This window comes from Stomoxys calcitrans, chromosome 2, assembly GCF_963082655.1.
Source record: "Stomoxys calcitrans chromosome 2, idStoCalc2.1, whole genome shotgun sequence".
In the NCBI taxonomy this organism is placed as follows: domain Eukaryota; kingdom Metazoa; phylum Arthropoda; class Insecta; order Diptera; family Muscidae; genus Stomoxys; species Stomoxys calcitrans.
Window position 1 is genome coordinate 217179751 of NC_081553.1, and position 25439 is coordinate 217205189.

General features: G+C 36.8%; 1 protein-coding gene across 4 annotated transcripts in view; it reads right to left on the reverse strand.

Moving 5' to 3' along the window:
• LOC106092369 (homeobox protein 5) overlaps positions 1–25439 on the reverse strand; it is a 226950-nt gene that overhangs the window by 173416 nt on the left and 28095 nt on the right. Inside the window, exon 2 of one of the 4 annotated variants that reach the window (XM_059363314.1) lies at positions 4126–4202. The exons of the other annotated variants lie outside the window; for them this stretch is intronic. Coding sequence (XP_059219297.1) covers positions 4199–4202 — 4 coding nt within the window. The 3' untranslated portion in view covers positions 4126–4198. Of the gene's footprint in view, positions 1–4125; positions 4203–25439 lie in introns of those variants that run through there. 4 annotated transcript variants of the gene reach the window in all.

The window sequence follows — 25439 nt, forward strand, 5'->3', positions numbered from 1 at the left end:
TACATTTATTATACGGTTTCGCTGAAGTTTTACACAATGTTTTCCGTTGCGATCCTCGACATTCGTACTGAATATGGTCAAGATCGGGCAATATTTGGATATAGCTGCCATATAGACTAAACACGCGATTTAGGGTCTTAGGCCCAAAGGTGCATTATTTACCCGATTTCGCTGGAAATTATGTTGAGTATCTATGTTGAGCCTTCCAATATCCGTTTCCTATAAGGTCCAGATCGGTCTATATTTGGATATAGCTGCCATATATACCGTTCTCCCGATTTAGGGTCTTGGGCCCATATAAGGCGCATTTATTACACGATTTAGCAGAAATTTGGCACAAGGACCTATGTTAGCCTTTTTGATATCCATGCCCTGTATTGTTCAGATCGGTCTATATTTGGATATAGTTGCCATATATACCGATCTCCCTATTTAAGGTTTTGGGCCCATATAAGGCACATTTATTACCCGAATTTACTGAAATTTGGCATAGTGACCTATGTTAGCCTTTTTGATATCCATGCCCTATATAGCTCAGTTCGGTCTATACTTAGATATAGCTGCCATATAGACCGATCTCCCGATTTAGGTTCTTGGGCCCATATAAGGCACATTTATTACCCGATTTCGCTGAAATTTGGCACAATGACCTATGTTATAATTTTTGACATCCGTGCCCTATATAGTTCAGATCGGTTTTTATTTGGATATAGCTGCCATATAGACTGATCTCCCGATATAGGGTCTTGGGCCCATAAAAGGCGCATTTATTAGCCGGTAACACTGAAATTTGGCACAAGGACCTAAGACAGGCTTTCTAATATCCGTTCCCTATATTGTCCAGATCGCTCTATAATTGGATAAAGCTGCCATATTTACCTATCTCCTGATTTAGGGTCTTGGGCCCATAAAAGACGCATTTATTACCAGATTTCGCTGAAATTTGGCACAAGGACCTATGTTAGGTTTTTTAATATCCGTTCTCTATATTGTCCAGATCGGTCTATAGTTGGATATAGTTGCCATTTATTAAAAAAAAAAATGTTGTCAATATCAAAAATAATTTTTGCCATTATTTTATTTCTATATAATTTTTTCAAAATTATTAATTTATTTTGTCAAAATTTTATTTCTTGAGAAAAATTTTTTTTCCTTAAAAAATTTTTTGAAAATTTCGATTTCTTTAGAAAATTTTATCAAAAATGTATTGCTTTAGAAAATTTTGGCAAAATTTTATTTCTTCCCTCTTTCTGCGCTAAGGAGAATTAGAGGACTTGTTGAGCCCTGTTTAAAAACAAAAGCGTGCTCTACACTGTACTCAATAGGCGTGGGGTATGTAGAGCACCTTAATCAATCTGACAATGGCATATCAGAAATCGCGATCCCCCATGCCAGTCAAAGTTTCTTGAAAACAGCACACACTTGCCTAATTTTTTTAAGTTCTTTGCTATGCTGTTCTTGAGCTCCGGCTCCAGTAGGAATTTTTTGAAAATTTTGATTTCTTTAGAAAATTTTACTAAAAATTTATTGCTGTAAAAAATTTTGGCAAAATTTTATTTCTTCTCTCTTATTGCGCTAAGGAGAGTTAGAGGACTTGTTGAGCTCTATTTCAAAACAAAAGCGTGCTCTACACCGTACTCAATAGTCGTGGGGTATGTAGAGCACCTTAATAAATTTGACAAAGGTGTTGACATATCAGAAATCGCGATCCCCCATGCCAGTCAAAGTTTCTTGAAAACAGCACACACTTGCCTAATTTCTATAAATTCTTGGCTATGCTGTTCTTGAGCTCCAGCTGTGTGTGCGAGAAATTAAAGAGCGCAAACGGACAAATTTTTTTTTCATTGGAAAATTTTGTCAAAAATATTAAAGTACCACTGTGCCTTGCCTCAACTCCAGTAGGAATTTTTTTTTTTTTTCGTTTGGTTAGCGTGCCTAACCATTAGCTGAAAAATCATTTATAAACACAAAACTAAGGAGGAGGAAAAACTTCAAAAAAAGCAAAGAAACAAAATCAAGTAAAAGAGTATTTAAATAAAATTACAGAGTAGTCAAAATAAATGCAATCTTAGGCACTTCATAATTTTCCTTAAACGCAAAGCCAAGCCAAGCCAGGCCAGGCCAGCCAATAAATAAATACTATGAACGAAGAATCAGGAGAAGACGACGGCCGGTATTTGGAGTGTAGCCCCATATTTTTTTCGGTTTTTTGTTTTCTTCATTGGCTTTGGCATGCTCCATTAGCTATGTGGAAACTTTTACTTGATTAATGCAACCCAAAGCCACTTCTGCTTTCATTTCTATAGCGGTATTCTTCTTCAAACGCTGTTGGTGGTGGCGATTACCTTCTAGTTGGCCACAAACAAACTACCATTGCAGAGCATGTGATGGATGGAGGGATGGTTAAGGTGTCACGCATTACTGCACAACACACACACACAGAGACAAACCAAACAGAATGTCAATAATTTTCTTAATTAAACACGGAAACACAATTTCGAAAGCACAAAGTAGGAAGAAAGTATAAAGTAAAGAGAAGCATACAGCATACAGCATACAAAAAAAAAGTGATAATGGATGCCGCGCATAGCATTGAGATTAACCTAGGGGGCTGCTAAGCATATGGTGAGGGAAGCCATCAGCTTCCATGGAGCATGGCTAACAGCTAACTAACTAAGGTTTACTTCTTTGCTTTTTTCTTCTTCTTCCACTTTATCTTCTTTATTTCTGTATCTCTAACTCCTCTCAAACATAATAATGACTAATGAAATGTTTACACTTTCGTTTTCAATTAACACAATAAACATTCATGTCATGCTGCATTAGATTTGGTGGTACCCCCCCCCTCTCAAAACACTACACCATCACATTCACTTATTTTGTTAAAATTTTGGAAGAGCATACCCTCAATGGACCATGAGGTGAACTAGAAAATGAGCCCGCGCTACAGCTTCAAAAAAAATACATGAAACAATGTTGTCTAGGTCGCCAAGCATAAAACGAAATGGAAATTGTTTTTCAAAACGCTCCGACAAAGTTCATTCACAAAACTTCATGCAAAAAGAAAAAAAAAAGGCAAAACAAAGGCAATATCTAAGCAATGAGTGTAGCTAAAACAAAAGACTTAAGACACGAACCTTATGCTATGCTAAAACAAAAAATTCAACTCAATCATTTTGTATAATTGAAATTAGTTATTGTTAGTGCTATTTGTTGGCTGTAGCTATTTTTGCAAAAACACTAACAACAACAACAACTATGTAAAAACAATAAAAAAAACCTATAAAAAATAGTTATAGCGCTGCATGACTGCACTTGTCTTTGATGGTAGACAGTGCCAAAGACAGACAGACAGGGCACATCATGCAAATGTTTCGTAGCCAACTGCCACAAATACTGAAAACGGTTATGGTGTGGTTCGTTGGATGGTGGTGGTGGCTAAAACTTTAGCGCCATATGTTGTGGCATTCATAAAGGAAGTTGTCATCGATGGCGATGACTGTGATGGCTACTCGTACAATGGTGTTTGCAAAGTTTTTTTTTGTCTGTTAGTTTTTGGGAAAGATTGCCTTGGACAAAAGCCTATAATGGTTTAGTTTCTATTTTTTTTTTTCAACAAAAACAGAGTTGCAAGGTTTCTACTGCAGTTCTTCGGTTATCTTTTGTTGCCTTTGTATGTTAAGCTTTTAACATTGAATTTGAAATAGTAAAATTTTTTTTTTATTATTATTACATTTATTAAGGAAAAGCCATTTACGGATATTGGGATTTTCTTTGTGTTATTGTGCTGTTGAATGGCAAAAAGCACTTTCAAAATGTAACTACCCATATTTCAATGTTAAGCTTTAGTTAGACATCTATACATGTTATCATAGCATATCAATGCATTAGAGAAATAATATTAAAAAAATTAAAAAAAAAATCTTTGTTTAATACTTAAACTGGTTATGGTTGTTTAATGCCCAGCAAGTCATATTTTGCAATTTGTTTCCATTAAATCACTTCCTCACTCACAAGATTCGTTGTAGGTCATCTGCTATATACAGTGTATGCGATAAAAAAAATATCAGCTTACGGTGGCACAAGTTCAGGGATGACTAACAAGTTTATAAAAACTGATACCACAGTAGTGGTGTAGGATATAAAAATATCAAAAATATATTTACCGATTAATTTTTTAAAGGAAATTCATTTATTCTTACCTGAAAAGAGAGAAGAAAAAAAAAATTATTGAAATTGTCTGAAAATTTTTTCTAAATTTGGTTATGCAATCAAAAGACTTAAGACACAAACCTTAGTCTCCAGAGGTTGCTTAAAAAAATCTTAAAATTAGTTTGAAAATTTTAAAGAAAAAATTGAGGAAACTAAGGCTTTAGTAGAAATAATCTTTAGATATATTTGTGGGAAAAAACTTTGACAAACATCTCTGCCTTGAACGTCTCGTTACATTTGCCTGAAAACATACCAGTATCAGTATCAGTTTTACTTTAAAATTTTTAATTTCCCACGAGGGAACAACAAGGGTTGTTTTTTTTTTTTGCTAATTTCATTGCAATTTAGGGTGAACTTTCATGTCACTTAACCAACCAACCCCTTTTGCTGCATATCATTTGAGACAAGACTACTTTTCGTTGCAATGTGAATGACCCTGGGCTTTCTTTCTGAAATAATTGCAGCCAAAAAGTGCAAGCAACATATTGCAAGCATATGTTTACCCCCCAAATGAATTCTCATTAAATTTCATGAACTGTGTTGTTTTTTTTTTCTTTAACCCTGTAAATACAGACAAATTTACATAACGTGCATGTGAAACAGAGGTAAAACAACAAAATGACTCATTTACATTTATGTCGTTGAATAGGAGTACACTCAAAAAACCAAAAACTATAAAAAATTAAAAAAAAATAAGTAAAAGCGTGCTAAGTTCAACCGGACCTCCACCATGTATCGCATTTGTCGAGTTCTTTTCCCGATATCTCTTTTAAGGCAAACATATGATAAAAGGAAAAGAATTCTGTGATGTTGCTGTAATATCAAGTTTTCGTCCGATTTGGGCCATAATTGAACTGAATGTTGAGAGACAATAGTAGAAATATAGTTGCCCAAAAAGTAATTGCGGATTTTTCATATAGTCGGCTTGACAAATTTTTTCACAGCTTGTGACTCTGTAATTGCATTCTTTCTTCTGTCAGTTATCAGCTGTTACTTTTAGCTTGCTTTAGAAAAAAAAGTGTAAAAAAAGTATATTTGATTAAAGTTTATTCTAAGTTTTATTAAAAATTTTAAAAAAAATTGGGCAACCCAATAGTTGTGTATAATTTCAGCCAATTCGAACAAGTAAAAAGGCGTAACGTTCGGCCGCGACGAACTTTGGATAACCACCACCTCGGGTATATAGGTAAACAGGTAAACCACCTTTCATCAAAATCCGGTGAAAATTGCATACCTTACATCCCATAGCAGTTATATCGATATATGATCCGATTTGAAGCAAATACTAATAAGTACAAGTCATTGTACTTATTAGTACAATGACATACTTATTAGTACCGTCCCAAATTTCGGCAACATCGGACAAAAAAAGCACCTTTTATGGACCTAAGACCCTAAATCAGAGGATGGGTCTATATGGCAGCTATATCCAAATCTGGACCGATGTGGGCAAAATTGACGAAGGACGTCGAAGGGCCCAACACAATTCACTGCCCCAAATTTCAGCAAAATCAGATAATAAATGTGGCTTTTATGGGCCTAAGACCCTAAATCGGAGGATCGGTCTATATTGCAGCTATATCCAAATCTGGACCGATGTGGGCAAAATTGACGAAGGATGTCAAAGGGCCTAACACAAGTCACTGTCCCAAATTTCGGCAACATCGGACAATAAATGCGCCTTTTATGGACCTAAGACCCTAAATCAGAGGATCGGTCTATATGGCAGCTATATCCAAATCTAGACCGATGTGGACAAAATTAACGAAGGATGTCAAAGGGCCTAACACAATTCACTGTCCCAAATTTCAGCAAAATTGGATAATAAATGTGGCTTTTATGGGCCTAAGACCCCTAATCGGAGGATCGGTTTATATAGCAGCTATATCCAAATCTGGACCGATCTGAGCCGAATTGAAGAAAGATGTCGAAGGGCTTAACACAACTCACTGTCCCAAATTTCACCAAAATCGGATAATAAATGTGGCTTTTATGGGCCTAAGACCCCAAATCGGAGGATCGGACTATATGGCAGCTATGTGGAAATCTGAACCGATCTAAGTGAAATTTAAGAAGGATGTCGATGGGCTTAACACAACTCACTGTCCCAAATTTCAGCACAATCGGTTAATAAATGTGGCTTTTATGGGCCTAACACCATAAATCGGAGGATCGGTCTATATGGCAGCTATATCCAAATCGGAACCGATCTGAGTGAAATTGAAGGAGGATGTCGAAGGGCTTAACATAACTCACTGTCCCAAATTTCAGCACAATCGGTTAATAAATGTGGCTTTTATGGGCCTAAAACCCTAAATCGGAGGATCGGTCTATATGGCAGCTATATCCAAATCTAGACCGATCTGAGCCAAATTGACGAAGCATGTCGAAGGGCCCAATACAACTCACTGTCCCAAATTTCAGCAAAATCCGATTATAAATGTGGCCTTTATGGGTCTAAGGCATTAAATCGGAGGATCGGTCCAATGGGGGGCTATATCAAGATATAGTCTGACATAGCCCATCTTCGAACTTAACCTGCTTATGGACAAACACAGAATCTGAGCAAAGTTTCATATCCATTTTATGGATATTTTGACTTTAGAGAAAGTTTTAAGCAAGAAATTTGAGTTAGGGAAAAATATAAATGAATTTTTTTTTAGAAAAAGGTAAGGAAATTTGGAAAAAACGTGTCTTTAAAAAAATTGTCTAAATTTTGTCTTTAGAGAAAGAGCTATTTATCACAATTTTGTTTTGGCACAGAAATTTATTAAAATTTTATTGAAAATTTGGATATGAAAATGTCGGTCCGTCTGTCTGTTGAAATCACGCTACAGTCTTTAAAAACAGAGACATTGAGCTGAATCTTTGCACAGATTCTGTTTTTGTCCATAAGCAGGTTAAGTTCGAAGATGGGCTATATCGGACTATATCTTGATATAGCCCATATATAGATCGATCCGCTGATTTAAGGTCTTAGGCCCATAAAAGGCACATTTATAATCAGATTTAGCTGAAAATTGGGTCACTGAGTTGTGTAAGGCCACTCGACAATCTTCTTCAATATGGCTCAGATGGGTCCAGATTTGGATATAGCTGCCATATAGACCGATCTCTCGAAATAAGGTCTTAGGACCACAAAAGGCGCATTTATTGCCCGATTTTGCTGAAATTTGGGTCACTGAGTTGTGTTAGGCCGCTCGACATTCTTCTCTAATTTGGCTCAGATTGGTCTAGATTTGGATATAGCTGCACTTAGACCGATCTCTCGATTAAGGTCTTGGGACCATAAAAGGCGTATTTATTGTCCAATTTCGCCGGCATTTGGGATAGTGAGTTGTTTTAGGATTTTCAACATATTTCTGCAAATTGCTCCAGATCAGTCCCGATTTGGATATAGCTGCCATGTAGACCGATCTCTCGTTTTAAGGTCTTGTGCATTTAATGTCCGATTTCACCGAAATTTGGGACAGTGAGTTGCGTGAGACTTTGCGATATTCTTCTTCAATTTGGATCAGATCGGTGCAGATTTGGATATAGCTGCCATATAGACCGATTTCTCGACTTAAGGTCTTGGATCCATAAAAACGCATCTATTCCAATACTGGCATGGCCCGTAAATATATTCGTTTTGTGTAGAGTTTTGGGGGGTGAAGAGGTCCCCATACACTTAACCTCACAATTGGATATCCTATTCGTTTTCCACACCCAAATACCTTTTGTTTGAGCCCCATAGTGTCATGATTGGTCTGTATACTTATTTGGGGGGTGTTAGACATGGGGTGGCCCTCCTCGGCTTCCTATCACAAATTTTGATGCCAAATTTTTTTTTTTGTGCTACTAAAAGAGTGCAAATAAGTGAAAGCGTGCTAAGTTTGGCCGGGCCGAGTTTTGGGATGGATTCTGCTAAATGTGTATATAAAATAAATTTGGTTGAAGGTCATAATTTTATTCTACATACCAAAGAATGATCGAGAGACCGTTTACATGGAAGCTATATCACCGATTACAGAACACTCCATGCAAAATGTCAGCCAAATTGGACAAAAATTGCGACTTGTAAGGGCTCAAGAAGTCAAATCGGGAGATCGGTTTATATGGAAGCTAAATCAGGTCATAGACCGATTTGAACCGTACTTGGCACAGTTGTAGGAAGTCATAGCGGAACACATTTCAGCCAAATTAGACAAAAATTGCGGCTTCAAGAGACTCAAGAATTCAAATCGGGAGATCGGTTTATATGGGATCTATATATAAATCTTAACCGATATGGCCCATTTGCCATCCCCAACGACCTACATCGATATTAAATATCTGTGCAAAATTTCAAGCGGCTAGCTTTACATGTTCGACCTCTATCGTGATTACGTTAGACGGATGGACAGACGTGGCTAAATCGAGTCAGAACTTCCAGACGATCAGGAATATATAAACTTTATGGGGTCTTAGACGAATATTTCGAGGTGTTACAAAAAGAATGACTAGATGAGTATGCCTCCATCCTATGGTGGTGGGTATAATAAAATTTCGCTTGTATCGCCCTGACTATGAAATCTGGCATTTTTGACAACAGGGGTAAGGGGGAGGGTTCGCTCCTCCTTTAAAATATGAAAACCATGATGAATCCTACCATCCCCACAGAACAATTCGTTATCCTTAGAAAATTTCAAGAAATTTTTAAAAATTTTTTTTTACTTTTTTAATAAATTTCCTTAGTTTTGTTTTTTTTTTTTTTCTTTGAGTGTAATCCCCCATCATTATGTAAATTTGTATAGCATTTCCTGTTTACATGTGAAAAATGTTGACAAAAAATATGTATTTTTAGACTTATTGCATGAATGTCAATCCGTAGCTCAAAGGTGAGTCGGTCGTTGATGTTGTCACCGCGTTTAAAATGCCACCTTCAATAGCCGGCCTGCTTGATTGGGGGAGGGTGTTATAATTTTGTCATGTGAGACGAGTCTGAATGCAAAGCAACAACAGCAACAAAAAACATCAAATGCATATTGAGGAGAATCCAAACAAAATCACAAGAACAACAGCTTAAAAAAACTGAAAAATAACCTGAAATTAAACTCAACGCGTTACAGTCTACTTCAAAAATACATACAGAGAGCAGCAGGAAAAAAAAACGCGCAAAAAACGCAAAGGTGACTCAAATGAAACTGCTATTAAAGCGTTAATGTAATTTCAAAAAAATTACCACATACGAAAAGCGAGTGGCAGTCATTGCGTTGCTGCTGCTGATGGCCAGTGGTTGGCGAATTATATTTTTGGCGATTTTGTAATGTTTATAATTAATGCTCTTAAAAGATTTGCCCAGTCCAAAGTAAGGGGTTTTTGAACTCCCCGCTTGAACTGTGTCTGATGGCCCGGTCACATTCACACTTATGACTGATGTGATGGCATGAACCTTTCCAATGTGAAATTCTCTTCAAAAGACTTGAAGGCAAGAAAACCAACAAAAAGCTTTTAATTCATAATTTGGTTAGCATAATTAGTGAATGGTGAACATCTCCCCTTTGGGGCAGTCATTACAAAACAGCACAGCCAAATTATTATTCATTGTCCATTGTTTATTGCTACTTATTAATATATAAATTTTTTTTTTAATTTTCGCTTCACTTTTTCCCATTTATGATTTGTTTGTGTCTTTTTTTTTCTCTCTAGGTTTTTTGTTTTTTGCTTTAAAACCATTTTTGTTATTTTTTTATTACGCAATTTGTTACTCTTTTCCCTGGGAGCTGATGAAATACAAAAAGCTGTAAACCCACCGACAAACCATTTTCGGTTTGGGAGAATTCAATTTCAGCATAAATTAGCAGCAAATGTCTAAAAAAGCCAAATAACAACAAGTGCCCCCAAAGAGTGTAACGCCTTTCAGGCATAAATCATGCTAAGAATATTTATTATCCCCCCTAGAACGCAGGAGCGAGAATTGGGAAAAACAACAACAACAAAAACTCATTCTAACACTAAATTCCAAGTTTCAACAAATAAGGAATAATAAAAATTAATTAGAAGATTCTTTTTGTTGTTCCGTCAACGAGCCGTCTTCGTTGTGTCTTGCCTTGCCTTGCTTTGCTTTGCCCCATGAACATCATCAAAGTAAACGAAAAGCTGGTAAAGGCAAACAAAAGACTTAAGACACAAACCCGTGTTGTAACTGTTCAAGAGTGAGTATGAGTTCAGCAAGTTTTCAATGATTTACCATAATAAAAACAAACCATCACAGCAGCAACATTTTGAAGGAAGGAAAAAAACTTAAAAATAACAACAACTACAACAACAAGAGTACCTTATGCAAAAATTCTTTATGTCTTAATATTTTTTTTTCAATTTTGAAGTGCTAATAAAAAAACAGAGAATTTTGTTCCCACTCTTCTTCAAAGATTTCCATTAGTTGAAGACTTATAGCCAGTATTTTAATTATAGAAATTTAGAACTCTCAGAAGCAGCATTAAAAGTAGAAAAATGCTTAAAAAAAAGCCTTTGAATGGTCTCTAAAAATCGTGTTGCCCAATCGCCTCGCATGTGTGTGAGAATGACAAAGGCTTTTTCAAAAAAATTTATAAAAAAAATGAAAGCCATATATGGAAATATTAATTAGGAAGAATCTTAGCTACATAAATTTAAACATATCGACTATCAAAACTTGTGCGATATTTAGGAAACCATATTTGAATATATCAAATATCAAAACTTGTGCAAAAAAAACAAAATTTGCATATTTTACCAGTTGCTTAGATTTTCTCTTTGCTTATCTTTCAATTCCCTGTTTTAGAATAATTTAAGTCTTAGTTATCACAATATCTGCTTTGCTTTTCCTTGAATTAAGAAAACTAACGCATAAATAATTCCCACATAGTCACGCCAACATTTATTAGATCCCATCTGCATCTTTTACAGATAAACTATATTGAATATGGTAAAAGCATGTAAAGTTGAAAAAAAAATGGTTTATCACTTTAGGGAGACAAAATGATGTTGAAGAAACAAAAAAATAAACAAAAACGTGGGATCATAAATTGATATACTGTCTAAACATCTGTTGGTGTTCGACGGCTAATGACTGATACTTAACTAAAATGTTAAATAAAGATATTGTTTTGTCTTAACAAATTCTTTTCTTCTTTGGCCAAGTTCTCTTATTGGCTATAGTGGGAGAAATTGGCCAATAAAATCAATGCTAAAGTTTCGTCATGGAAAACAAGAATAGTCCATGCGAAACTTTTATGAGTCGGACTCTGTGAAGAAGGCTGCATAAAAAATGATGTAAATTGTAGAGCATAAGTACCACATTTATATACCCAACACCATAGGATAGATGGTATATTCATTTAGTCATTCCATTTGCAACACATCGAAATATCAATTTCCGACCCTACAAAAATACTTCGGATCATCGTAAAATTCTCGGTGTCCGAGTGTCTGTCCGTCCATCTGTTGTTAACCTTTTCGCAGTATTCAAAAATTGTGATATTGAGCTGAAATTTGGCACAAATATGTCTTATTGTTGCACGCAAGTAAAGTTCTTGAAAGGACCAAATCGGACCATATTTAGATATAGCTGCCATATAGACCGATCTGTCGATAAAGGGTCTGTAGCCCATAAAAGCTTTATTTATTACCCGACCTAAATATGGTTCAGATCGGATGATATATAGACATAGCTGCCATATAGATCAATATGCCGATTAAGGGTCTGACGCCCATAATAGCTTTAATTATTACCAGATTTCACTGAAATGTGCATCAGTGAGTTGTCCTTAGCCTCCCATCAACTCAGCTAAATTTGGTTCAGATCGGACTTTAGTTAGATACAGTTGCCATAAAGACCAATCTGCCGATTTAGGAACTGAAGTCCATAAAAGCTTAATACATTATCCGATTACGCTGACATATGTATCACTGAGTGGCTTTATGGCTCCCTACATCCGACCCAAATATATTTAGACATAGCTACCGATCTAACGATTAAGGGTATGAAACCCATTAAAGTTGCATTTGTTACCCGATTGCACGGAAATTTGAAGCAGTGAGTTGTACTAAGACTCCCGACACCTGAACCAAGATGTAACTATGGACATTGTAGTAGAGTCATTATAAAATAGGATGATTAATATATCCATGGAGGTGGGTATCCAAAGTTCGGCATGGCCTAACTTAACGCGCTTTTGCCATGTCCGTCCATGTGTTTATCGAAAGCACGCAAACTTTCGGAGGAGTAAAGCTAGTCGCTTGAAATTTTGCACAAATACTTCTTATAAGTATAGGTCGGTTGGAATTGTAAGTGGGCCATACCGGTCCATGTTATGATATAGCTGCCATATAAACTGATCTGGGATCTTGACTTTTTGAGCCACTAGAGGGCGCAATTCTTACCCAATTTGACTGATTTTTTTGCATGACTTGTTTTGTGGCATATGTTTTTTATACCCACCACCGAAGAGTTAGCCATTTTTCAAAGCTTCAAAGTACTAGACACATAGACAAAGTACTAGATCGGCGTTATTCATATAGGATCTAGACATGTCCGTCTGTCTGTTTTTTAGAAATCACTCTATATTTTGATATAGCACCCTTTATACCGATCTCCCGATAAGAAATCTTGAGTTCAGAAAGTCGTAGTTTTGTCCTGATTTCAATGAACAAACGCGCCGAGTTTTAAAAAAATCGCTTTACTTCCTACATTCGCTGTTACAATGCGTTGCATGGACACCTCAACATCTGTGTATGGACTAGATCTGACCATATTTGTATGTATTAATTGCCACATAGCCCTGATATCCGGTTGGAGGTATTCAACGCACAAAAGCCGCATTTCCTACCCAGAATTTACGAAGTTTGGAAGAAACCCTTAACATTTGTACCGGTTACAGTCAATATCAGAACTTATGGCGTTTTTACTGAAACTGGAAGCAGTGAGACGCCTTGTAACGGTATTTGACCTCATCCTCGGGATTGTTCTGCACTCTTAACGAGTATACAGAAACGAATTTTGAGTTATGATCGACGATTTTTTCAGTAATTAACTTGGTAATTATATGATGGAAAAACCTACCAAAAATTGAGTCAGCCTACCAACCTACCAAGAAAATAAAAACCTACTAATTTTGGTAGGAATCTTTCACAAACGGCAACACTGAACCCAATATAGTTGCCATATAAACCCATCTTGAATCTTGATATAACTTGATATAACTGCCATATAAACCCATCTGGGATCTTGTCTTCATGAGCCTCTAGGGGGCGCAATTATTATCTGATTTGGGAGAAATTTTGTACAACGGCTTCTCCCATAACTTCAACAAACCCGTCAAATATGGTCTTAATCGGTCTATAGCCTGATACGGCTCCCATATAAACCGTTCTCCCTATTTTACTTCTACCATGGTCTCCAACAATCATTCAATTATGGTCCGCATCCGCATAACTTGATGTAGCTCCAATAGCATAGCAATTATTTTCTTTTATCCTTTCCTTTCCTCTACAAATGCGATCCATGGTGGAGGGTATAATAGATTTGGCCTAGCCGAAAATAGCAGATAGATCAATTTATATGGGAGCTGTATCGGGCTACAGACCATAATAAACACGTATGTTGATGGTCATGAGAGAATCCGTCGTACAAAATTTCAGGCAAATCGGATAATAATTGCGACCTCTAGAGGCTAAAGAAGTCAAAATCCCAGATCGGTTTATATGGCAGCTATATCAGGTTATAAACCGATTTGAACCTTATTTGACACAATTGTTGAAAGTAAGAATAAAATGCGTCGTGCAAAATTTCAGCCAAATCAGATAGGAATTGCGCCCTCTAGAAGCACAAGAAGTCAAGACCCACGATCTGTTTATATGACAGCTATATCAGGTTATGGACCGATGGACTTGGCACAGTTGTTGGATGTCATAACGAAATACTTCGTGCAAAAATTCATTCAAATCGAATAAGAATTGCGCCCTCTAGAGGCTCAAGAAGTCAAGACCCAAGATCGGTTTATATGGCAGCTATATCAGGTTATGAACCGATTTGAACCATACTTGGCAAAGTCGTTGGATATCATAACAAAAAACGTTGTGCAAAATTTAATTCCAATCGAATAAGAATTGCGCACTCTAGAGGCTCAAGAAGTCAAGACCCAAGATCGGTTTATATGGCAGCTATATCAAAACATGCACCGATATGGCCCATTTACAATACCAAGCGACCTACAGTAATAAGAAGTATTTGTACAAAATTTCAAACGGCTAGCTTTACTCCTTCGGAAGTTAGCGTGCCTTCGACAGACAGACGGACAAACGGACGGACATGGCTAGATCGACATAAAATGTCGCGACGATCAAGAATATATATACTTTATGGGGTCTCAGACGAATATTTCGAGTAGTTACAAATAGAATGACGAAATTAGTATACCCCCCATCTTATGGTGGAGGGTATCACCGGTTGTTTTACAAGCTGTGTCTGATAGACTGGTTCCCTAGCTTGGGGAGACATTCTCTGCTTGTTTCAGAATGTCATATATACCTGTGGGATGGAGGGACATCATTTTCATTGCGAAAGCAGGAAAATTCTACCACACGTAGGCGAAAGATTTTCATCCTATTAGTCTGTCATCATTTATGCTGAAAACATTTGAGGGATTGCTAGAAACATATCTTAGGGCAAAGATCCCTGGAGATCGCCTGTCGCGGCAGCAGCGTGCATATAGTAAAAGCAAATCCACTGAAACAGCCCTTCACCACCTAGTCAGCTACATAAAGGGTTCTCTTGCAGTCGAAGAATATACAATGGTAGCATTTCTTGACATTGAAAGTGCTTTCAATAATGTAAAACCGACGTCAATCATGAAGGAATTGGAGTAAGAAAGTTTATTAATAACTGTGAATCTAAAAATATGGGTTCAGCAGAGGAAAACCCGAAGGAGGTGCACTGTCTCCGCTACTTTGGAATATAGCCATTAACAATACATCATTGTCTATGGAAGAAAAAGATTTAAAAGTGGTCGTGTATGCTGATGACGTGGCAATTGCGTTTAGGCAAAGTTTTTTTTATAAAAATAAAAATTTTGTATCCAAATTTCGGATGGGGTACCTAGGGCCCCCCCCCCCCCCCCCCCAAAACCTACCAAACATATATTTAGACCAATCACGACAATATGGGACTCAAATGAAAGGTAATTAGGATAAGCAAATGTATCTGATATCCATTTGTCGAACCAAGTGCTAGGGGGACCACCCCAACCCCTAAAACACCCCTAAATCGGACATATTTACCGACCATGGCAAAATGGGACTCAAATGAAAGGTATTTGCGAGTAGAATACGAATCTGATATCCAAATGTGGGATCACGTTTCTGGGGGTCCACCCCTTCCCCAAAACACCCCCCAAACAGGACTCATTTACTGACCATGACATTATGGGGCTTCAATAAAAGGTATTTAATTCTGATATCCAAATATGGGACCAAGTGTTTGGGGGTCTCTCCCCAAAAACATCCCCCTAAGGGGACAAATTAACGACCATAGCCATATGGGACTCAAATGAAAGGTCTTTGGGAGTAAAGAACGAATCTGATATCATTATTTGGGAAAAGTGTCTATGGGGCCACCCTACTCCCACAACACCACCCAAATAGTAAATATTTGCTGACTTTTGCAATATGAGGCTCAAATAAGAGGGTTTTTAGAGTGGAACACGAATCCGATATATATTTTCAAGGCCTACTCACTGAGTAGCCGCCCATTCCCCAAAACACTCCCCAAGCCGGTCATGTTTGCCGACTATGGAAATATGGGGCTCAAATTAAAGGTATGTGGGAGTAGAACACGTATCTGATATTAACATTAGGGACCAACTGTCTAGCAGACGTCCCACCACCATAACAACCCCTAAATAGGACGTATTTGCTCACCAAGAAAATTTGCGTTAAAGAGAGGGGAACTAAATATTTACCCCAAACCGGACATATTTGCTGACTTTTGCAATAAGGAGTTTAAATGAGATTTGAAAACGAATTTGATATCCAATTTTGAGGCCAATGGCAATATGGGGTTCAAATAAATGATATATAGATATATGAGAATAGAGCACGTTGTTGATATATTTTGCGGGCTTAGTGTTTGGGCGACCACCCTAATCCCCAAAATACCCCCAAATCGGCCATATATACCGACTATGTCAATGTGGAGCTTAAATGAAAGGTATTGGGGGCAGAGTAAGAATTGATACCCACTTTCGGGACCAATTTTTTGGGGGTCAACCCCTTTCCCAAAATATGGGGTTCAAATAAATGATATATAGATATATGAGAATAGAGCACGTCGCTGACATATTTTCCGGGCTTAGTGTTTGGGCGACCACCCTAATCCCCAAAATACCCCTAAATCCGCCATACATACCAACCATGTCAATGTGGAGCTTAAATGAAAGGTATTGGGGGGGGAGAGCAAGAATTGATACCCACTTTCGGGACCAATTTTCTGGGGGTCAACCCTTTTCCCAATAGACCCCACAAGCAGCAATTTTTTAGTGACCATCGCAAAATGGAGCTCAAATAAAGGTATTTGGGAGTAGAATACGAATTTGATATCCAAATTTAGGACCATGTATTTAGGGAATCACCCCTTCCCCAAAATTGAAGTCTGACTAGATTTCAACATAGGTTTCATATATTGAAAGTAGTATGTATTGGGTTACCCAAAAAGTAATTGCGGATTTTTTAAAAGAAAGTAAATGCATTTTTAATAAAACTTAGAATGAACTTTAATCAAATATACACGTTTTTCTAAAGCAAGCTAAAAGTAACAGCTGATAACTGACAGAAGAAAGTATTCAATCACAGAGTCACAAGCCGTGAAAAAATTTGTCAACGCCGACTATATGAAAAATCCGCAATTACTTTTTGGGCAACCCAATATGTTGGTCGACTTTTGCCTTTCCTACTGGTTTTATATTATTTTTTTTTTATTTATTTTTTAGTTTTTCAGTGTCCAGCTTTCGTGCAGTGTCAGATCGTACTTTTCTGCCATGCTCAAACGTGTGCGAACCTTTGCTGATTACCTTGAAGACCGAAATTTCTTGGACCACAAACTCAGCATACGTCTCCCAATTCTATTTTTCGAAAGGCTTATCGTAAGGTTCCTATCTCGAATCGATGTCCGTTAAAAGCAGCAGCTCCGTATCCCCTTGTGTTTGTCGTCAATCCATTCCTCATAGCCTATCACCACAGTAATTTTTTATTGTAATTTGTCTTTTTTTCCTCTTCCTCAAATCTCTAAAGTTTCAAACCAAACCAAAAAAAAAAAAAATAAAATATTTGTAAGCAGGTCATGATCACAATGATTTACGATTAGATTGTTTTGAATTAATTTTCGGAAGTAGATACCAGCTAAATGATCTAAATCGGTTATCAAAGCCTAATTGCTTAAAGCCTTTCTAAAAACCCTAACAATGGCTTAAAACTGTCAAAACCAAAGGCAAAGTCCATCCCCCTTTTAAGCGACCAAGTTTTTCGGAAATCATAAACTAAATTTTTCTTTCCTTTTAAAAGTATGCATAAAAATCTTATCAAATCGACGATTTTTGTTCCGACTCATCTAAACAAATAAACCATATACGCGCGCACACACAATAAGCGGAAGATCCATTCGTTTATGCGGAAGAATATGCCAAAGCCCGGCAAAACTTTGTTTTTTCTGTCTTTACTGCTATCAAAATCTTTATTTTTTCTGAAGTTAGCGCATGAGTGATGTGTGAGTGTCCAAAATAAAATTGCCTAACCTTAAGAGTTCTGTGAATATTTAAACAACAAATTTAAGCTTCTCTAATTTGTTGGCGGTATGTATTTTTGCCCATTTAAAAATGAATAAAAAAAAAAAACGTTTATCATTGAGCATTTTGTTGTATTCAATGATTTTGGTGTTTCGTCCGTTTATTTGCTTTTTTACGGTTATTTCAAACGCATTAATTCAGTGTAACAATGTTGATAGAGAATAAAAACAACAAATTCCCAAAATTGTTTAAATAAAACAATTATTAGACAAATATTTTTAATAATTATATGGCTAAACAGAAAATCGCATGCCCATATTCACATTCACACTCGCACACACAATCACCTTAATTCACAACATTTGTGAGCGGCTAAAAATACATATCAAGTGCTTAAATTGAAATCAAGATGAAAACAAATGTTGATTCATAGGCTAAGATTTGCAGGCGGTGATTACTTAAATCTTGTACAATAGGGTGGAGGTATTGGCCCTAAAACCCAAAAAATATTTAGTTCCCCTCTCTTTAAGACCCAAAGGGTCTTGGTGAGCAAATACGTGCTATTTGGGGGTTGTTTTGGTGGTGGGACGTCCCCTAGACAGATACGTGGTCTACTCCCAAAACACCTTTAATTTGAGCCCCATATTTCCGTAGTCGCCAAACATGACCGGCTTGGGGGTGTTTTGGGGGATGGGCGGCCACTCAGTAAGTTGGGCTTGAAAATATATATCGGATTCGTGTTCTACTCTAAAAACCCTCTAATTCGAGCCTCATATTGCAATAGTCAGCAAATATTGGGATGCCCAAAAAGTAATTGCGGATTTTTTAAAAGAAAGTTAATGCATTTTTAATAAAACTTAGAATGAACTTTAATCAAATATACTTTTTTTACATTTTTTTTCTAAAGCAAGCTAAAAGTAGCAGCTGATAACTGACAGAAGAAAGAATGCAGTTACAGAGTCACAAGCTGTGAAAAAATTTGTCAACGCCGACTATATGAAAAATCCTCAATTACTTTTTGGGCAACCCAATACTTTCTATTTGGATGGTATTGTGGGGGTGGAGTGGCCCCATAGACACTTTTCCCGAATATTGATATCAGATTCGTGCTTTACTCCCTCCCAAAGACCTTTCATTTGAGCCCCATATTGCTATGGTCGTAAATTTTTCCCCTTTGGGGGATAATTTTGGGGAGAGGCGGCCCTCCAAACACTTGGTCCCATATTTGGATATCAGATTCGAATTCTACACTAAAATACCTTTTATTTAAGCCCCATATTCACATGGTCAGTAAATAAGTCCTGTTTGGTGGGTGTTTTGGGGAAGGGGTGGACCCCCAGAAATGTGGTTCCACATTTGGATATCAGATACGTATTCTACTCGCAAATACCTTTCATTTGAGTCCCATATTGCCATGGTCGGTAAATATGTCCGATTTAGGGGTGTTTTGGGGGTTGGGGTGGTCCCCCTAACACTTGGTCCGTTAATTGGATATCAGATACGTTTTCTAATCATAATTACCTTTCATTTGAGTCCCATATTGTCGTGATTGGTTTAAGTATATGTTTGGTAGATTTTAGAATGGGGCGGCCCCCCTAGGTACCCCATCCGAAATTTGGATACCAAATTTTTATTTTTAGGGTACTATATAAGAGCACACACAATTTCGCTTAAATCGCACCACCCATCTCCGAGATCTGGTGTTTCTGAAAATTAAGGTAAGGGGGAAGGTCCGCCCCCCCCTTCAGATATCAAAAAATGTAGTACCCTATTTTCACCACGGGCTCATTGTGCACCATCTGTGAAAATTTCAAGCAAATCGGTTCACAAACACACAAACAAACACAAATTGATTTTTATATATTGGGTTGCCCAAAAAGTAATTGCGGATTTTTCATATTGTCGGCGTTGACAAATTTTTTCACAGCTTGTGACTCTGTAATTGCATTCTTTCTTCTGTCAGTAATCAGCTGTTACTTTTAGCTTGCTTTAGAAAAAAAGTGTAAAGAAAGTATATTTCATTAAAGTTCATTCTAAGTTTTATTAAAAATGCATTTACTTTCTTTTAAAAAATCCGCAATTACTTTTTGGGCAACCCAATATAAGATGTTATGTCGGAAAGGGATATTTCAATGTATTGCACACGGAATGACTAAATGACCAAAGGATAGGGAGTCCCTTGGTGGTGGGTATAAAAAAATAGATTTCTGTGCAGAACTTAGTTGATACTAAATTTTAATTTAATAAAAAATTCAGTCAATATTTAGTTGCATTTTTATTTTCACTACTTCACATAGATATGCGCATTTTTTGTTGTTGCGATCTACCCTTATGTCCTCACCTAACATAACTTCAAAAATACTTGATATGTCCACTTAAGCCATAAAGCAATACAATGTTAGTGAAGGCTTTAGCCATCCAAATGCTATGACCATCACTTCAAAATTTAGTTTCGAATAACGGGGTTACAACACCACCACCACCAACACTCCTACATACGAACCACTTCTTGGGACCCTCGGTACATGGGAAATCCATCTACTCACCGCCACCTGTAAATACCACCAGCTTTTAGTGGTGGATATTTTAATTACAGAAATTAAGATGTCAAAATATGAGCACTTTGCGCATCATATTACAAAACAAACACTAAAACCTAAATACTTGATTGTAAACACTTCACAAACCCTTTTGTAAGGGAAATAAAAGTTAAAACATTTTTAAAGTTTTTGTTTGTTAAATGCCTCAAGCCAACAAAAACGAACAACCATAAAACCTAATGAAATGCAAATAGTTTCGGTTTTTAATATTCAAATTGAAATAGCCTTGAATGCAAGTTGAAAGTAATGCATTATGCATAAAATGTTTAAAAGAAGATTTAAAATAATTGGGATTTTTATAAACAGTGTGCTGTAGTCTATGCCATTTCAATTAAGGAGAAGAAGCCGAAGACATTTTTATACTCTCCACCATAGGATGGGGGGTATACTAATTTCGTCATTCTGTTTGTAACTACTCGAAATATTCGTACATTCTTATACATCCTTAACCATCGCGACATTTTATGTCGATCTAGCCATGTCCGTCCGTTTGTCTGTCCGTCCGTCTGTCCGTCCGTCCTTCTGTCCGTCCATCAGTCTGTCGAAAGCACGCTAACTTTCGAAGGAGTAAAGCTAGCCGCTTGAAATTTTGCACAAATACTTCTTATTAGTGTAGGTCAGTTGGTATTGTAAATGGGCCATATCGATCCATGTTTTGATATAGCTGCCATATAAACCGATCTTGGGTCTTGACTTCTTGAGCCTCGAGAGGGCGCAATTCTTATCCGATTGGAATGAAATTTCGCACGACGTGTTTTGTTATGATATCCAACAACTGTGCCAAGTATGGTTCAAATCGGTTCATAACCTGATATAGCTGTCATATAAACTGATCTGGGGTCTTGACTTCTTGAGCCTCTAGAGGGCGCAATTCTTATCCGATTGGAATGAATTTTCACACGAAGTATTTTGCTATGATATCAAACAACTGTGCGAAGTATGGTTCAAATCGGTCCATAACCTGATATAGCTGTCATATAAACCGATCTTGGGTCTTGACTTCTTGAGCCTCCAGAGGGCGCAATTCTTATCCGATTGAAATGAAATTTCGCACGAAGTATTTTGTTATGATATCCAACAACTGTGCCAAGTGTGATTCAAATCGGTTCATAACCTGATATAGCTGTCATATAAACAGATCTTGGAACTTGACTTCTTGAGCCTCTAGAGGGCGCAATTCTTATCCGATTGGAATGTAAAGGAGTAAAACTAGCCGCTTGAAATTTTGCACAAATACTTGTTATTAGTGTAGGTCAGTTGGGATTGTAAATGGGCCATATCGGTCCATGTTTTGATATAGCTGCCATATAAACCGATCGTGGGTCGTGACTTCTTGAGCCTCTAGAGGGCGCAATTCTTATCCGTTTGGAATGAAATTTTGCACGACGTGTTTTGTTATGATATCCAACAACTGTGCCAAGTATGGTTCAAATCGGTTCATAACCTGATATAGCTGTCATATAAACCGATCGTGGGTCGTGACTTCTTGAGCCTCTAGAGGGCGCAATTCTTATCCGTTTGGAATGAAATTTTGCACGACGTGTTTTGTTATGATATCCAACAACTGTGCAAAGTATGGTTCAAATCGGTCCATAACCTGATATAGCTGCCATATAAACCGATCTTGGGTCTTGATTTCTTGAGCCTCTAGAGGGCGCAATTGTTATCCGATTTGAATGAATTTTTGCACGAAGTATTTTGTTATGATATCCAACAACTGTGCCAAGTATGGTTTAAATCGGTACATAACCTGATATAGCTGTCATATAAACCGATCTTGGGTCTTGACTTCTTGAGCCTCTAGAGGGCGCAATTCTTATCCGATTGGAATGAAATTTCGCACGACGTGTTTTGTTATGATATCCAACAACTGTGCCAAGTATGGTTGAAATCGGTTCATAACCTGATATAGCTGTCATATAAACAGATCTGGGGACTTGACTTCTTGAGCTTCTAGAGGGCGCAATTCTTATCCGATTGGAATGAAATTTTGCACGACGTGTTTTGTTATGATATGCAACAAGTGTGCCAAGTATGGTTCAAATCGGTCTATGACCTGATATATCTGTCATATAAACCGATCTTGGGTCTTGACTTCTTGAGCCTCTAGAGGGCGCAATTCTTATCCGATTGGAATGTAAAGGAGTAAAGCTAGCCGCTTGAAATTTTGCACAAATACTTGTTATTAGTGTAGGTCAGTTGGGATTGTAAATGGGCCATATCGGTCCATGTTTTGATATAGCTGCCACATAAACCGATCTTGGGTCTTGACTTCTTGAGCCTCTAGAGGGCGCAATTCTTATCCGATTGGAATGAAATTTTGCCCGACGTGTTTTGTTATGATATACAACAACTGTACCAAGTATGGTTCAAATCGGTTCATAACCTGATATAGCTGCCATATAAACCGATCTGGGATCTTGACTTCTTGAGCCTCTAGAGTGCGCAATTCTTAACCGATTGGAATGAAATTTTGCACTACGTGTTTTGTTATGATATCCAACAACTGTGCCAAGTATGGTTCAAATCAGTTCATAACCTGATATAGCTGCCATATAAACCGATCTGGGATCTTGACTTCTTGATTATCTAGAGATCGTAATTGTTATCCGATTTCCCTGAAATTTTGTTCGACGGATCCTCTCATGACCATCAACATACGTTTTTATTATGGTCTGAATCGGTCTATAGCCCGATACAGCTCCCATATAAATCGAACTCTCTATTTTACTTCTTGAGCCCCAAAGGGCTCAATTTTTATTCGAATTGGCTGAAATTTTACACAGTTCTTCAACATATAATTTAATTGTGGTGCAAACCGGATCATATCTTGATATCGCTCTAATAGCAGAGCAAATCTTTTCTTATTTCCTTTTTTGCCTAAGAAGAGATGCCGGGAAAAGAACTCGACAAATGCGATCCATGGTGGAGGGTATATAAGATTCGGCCCGGCCGAACTTAGCACGCTTTTACTTGTTTTTAAATTTTTTCAATTTTCTTATATTTTATCCCCATTTTAACCAAAATTGTCATTAGTGTCTAATACCATGACTTCCATTGTTTCACTTAGAAATCAATTTGTCTATCGTTTTTTTTTTTCTATGTATATTGTAATCCATTTGTTTGCATTGACTTGGTTGGAGGCAGGTAGGTAGCCTTTGATTTGCAATCATTAAAGTTGATATTTGTTTCATGTGGGGTTGGTTCATTTGTTTGTTTGCTGTTCATTGTGATTTGCACACATGTTTTGTTGATTTGAGACGAAAAAAAAAAATCAAAGTGATGGTAAATAATTACCATTTTTGGGACGACTAGCCTTGAGATTTTAATCTATTAAAGTATGAAATACAACAAAAGAAGGCGCCAATGGTTTGACGTCTTAGCAGTGGGCCCTATATATGGGGGGGGGGGTCCAGCAATGGTTTGCACCTTTGTGTGCCACTCTTAACGTATGTCATTTACGGCCAAGCAAATGGTAAATTTTGATTAGTAAAGGTGTTTCAAAGTGACACATTTCCCTTTATGTTACTCATTTAACACTTGAAGTACAGCATTTACGCCATTGAGCAATTTCTTCAATTCATAGATGTCAAATGTACTACAATCTTTAATTTTATTTATGGCATATGGCCTTTGCAAAGCTTCACTTGCTTTTGTTTTTAGAAAAAATAACAGCATTTTGTAAAAGTTTTTGATTTTTTTAAGTCATACAAAATTCGGTCAAGATTATCACGTTGTGATGGCTGCATTATTTTTTTTTTTGTTTGCCATATTTGCAAAACTAACTGCCAAAAAAAGTTTTAAAAAAAGTCTGTAGCATATTGGGTTGAAATGCTTTGTTTTGATTAGATTCAAAACAAAAGACTTAAGACACGAACCTGATACATTTGCCAAGGGAATAATTCATATGGCCAGAGTATCTAAATCAAAAATCTCTGTTGTATGAATAAAAGGAAATATGTGTTAGGCGCTTCAAAATTCAGCCGAGCGGAGTCGACTTTGTAATACCCTACACCACCACAACTGGCAGACTTTAATTTTGAATACCTTTTCTTTTCTTGCGCATTGGAACACAGGTATTCGAATATCAAATTGAACACTTCATGCCAATTCGGATCAAAATTGAGGCTTCTACAGCCTTAAAAGCAAATATCGGTGTTGCCCAAAAAGTAATTGCGGATTTTTTTAAAAGAAAGTAAATGCATTTTTAATAAAACTTAGAATGAACTTTAATCAAATATACTTTTTTTACACTTTTTTTCTAAAGCAAGCTAAAAGTAACATCTGATAACTGACAGAAGAAAGAATGCAATTACAGAGTCACAAGCTGTGAAAAAATTTGTCAACGCCGACTATATGAATAATCCGCAATTACTTTTTGAGCAACCCAATATTTAGATATAGCTCTCATAATTTAGCAGAATACATGGTGTTGGGTTCCCAAGATTCGACCCGACCGAACTTTGCACTTTTTTACTTGTTTATTAATTAAATAGATAGCCATCTATTTCAAAATTTATTATTTTTATTAAAAAATAAAAAAAAATTAATTAAGCAATAAAAAGATAGAAACATAAATTGTATTGAATAAATCAACCATTTCTGACCATTTTGAGTGAGTAGAAAAAAAAACATTAATAATCAAAAAACACAAATCAGTTGACTAACCCAAGAAAAGCCTTTCACTTTGCTGAAAGCCTACATCATCAACACCAGCACCGCAGGCCTCAAATGTCCATGGTTGTTAACAAATTATATTTTCATGTTTGCTTCACACATTTCTCATCTACAAATTGCAAATGGTTTTTTTTTCTATTTTCTATTTATTTTTTGAAAAAAAAAACGATTT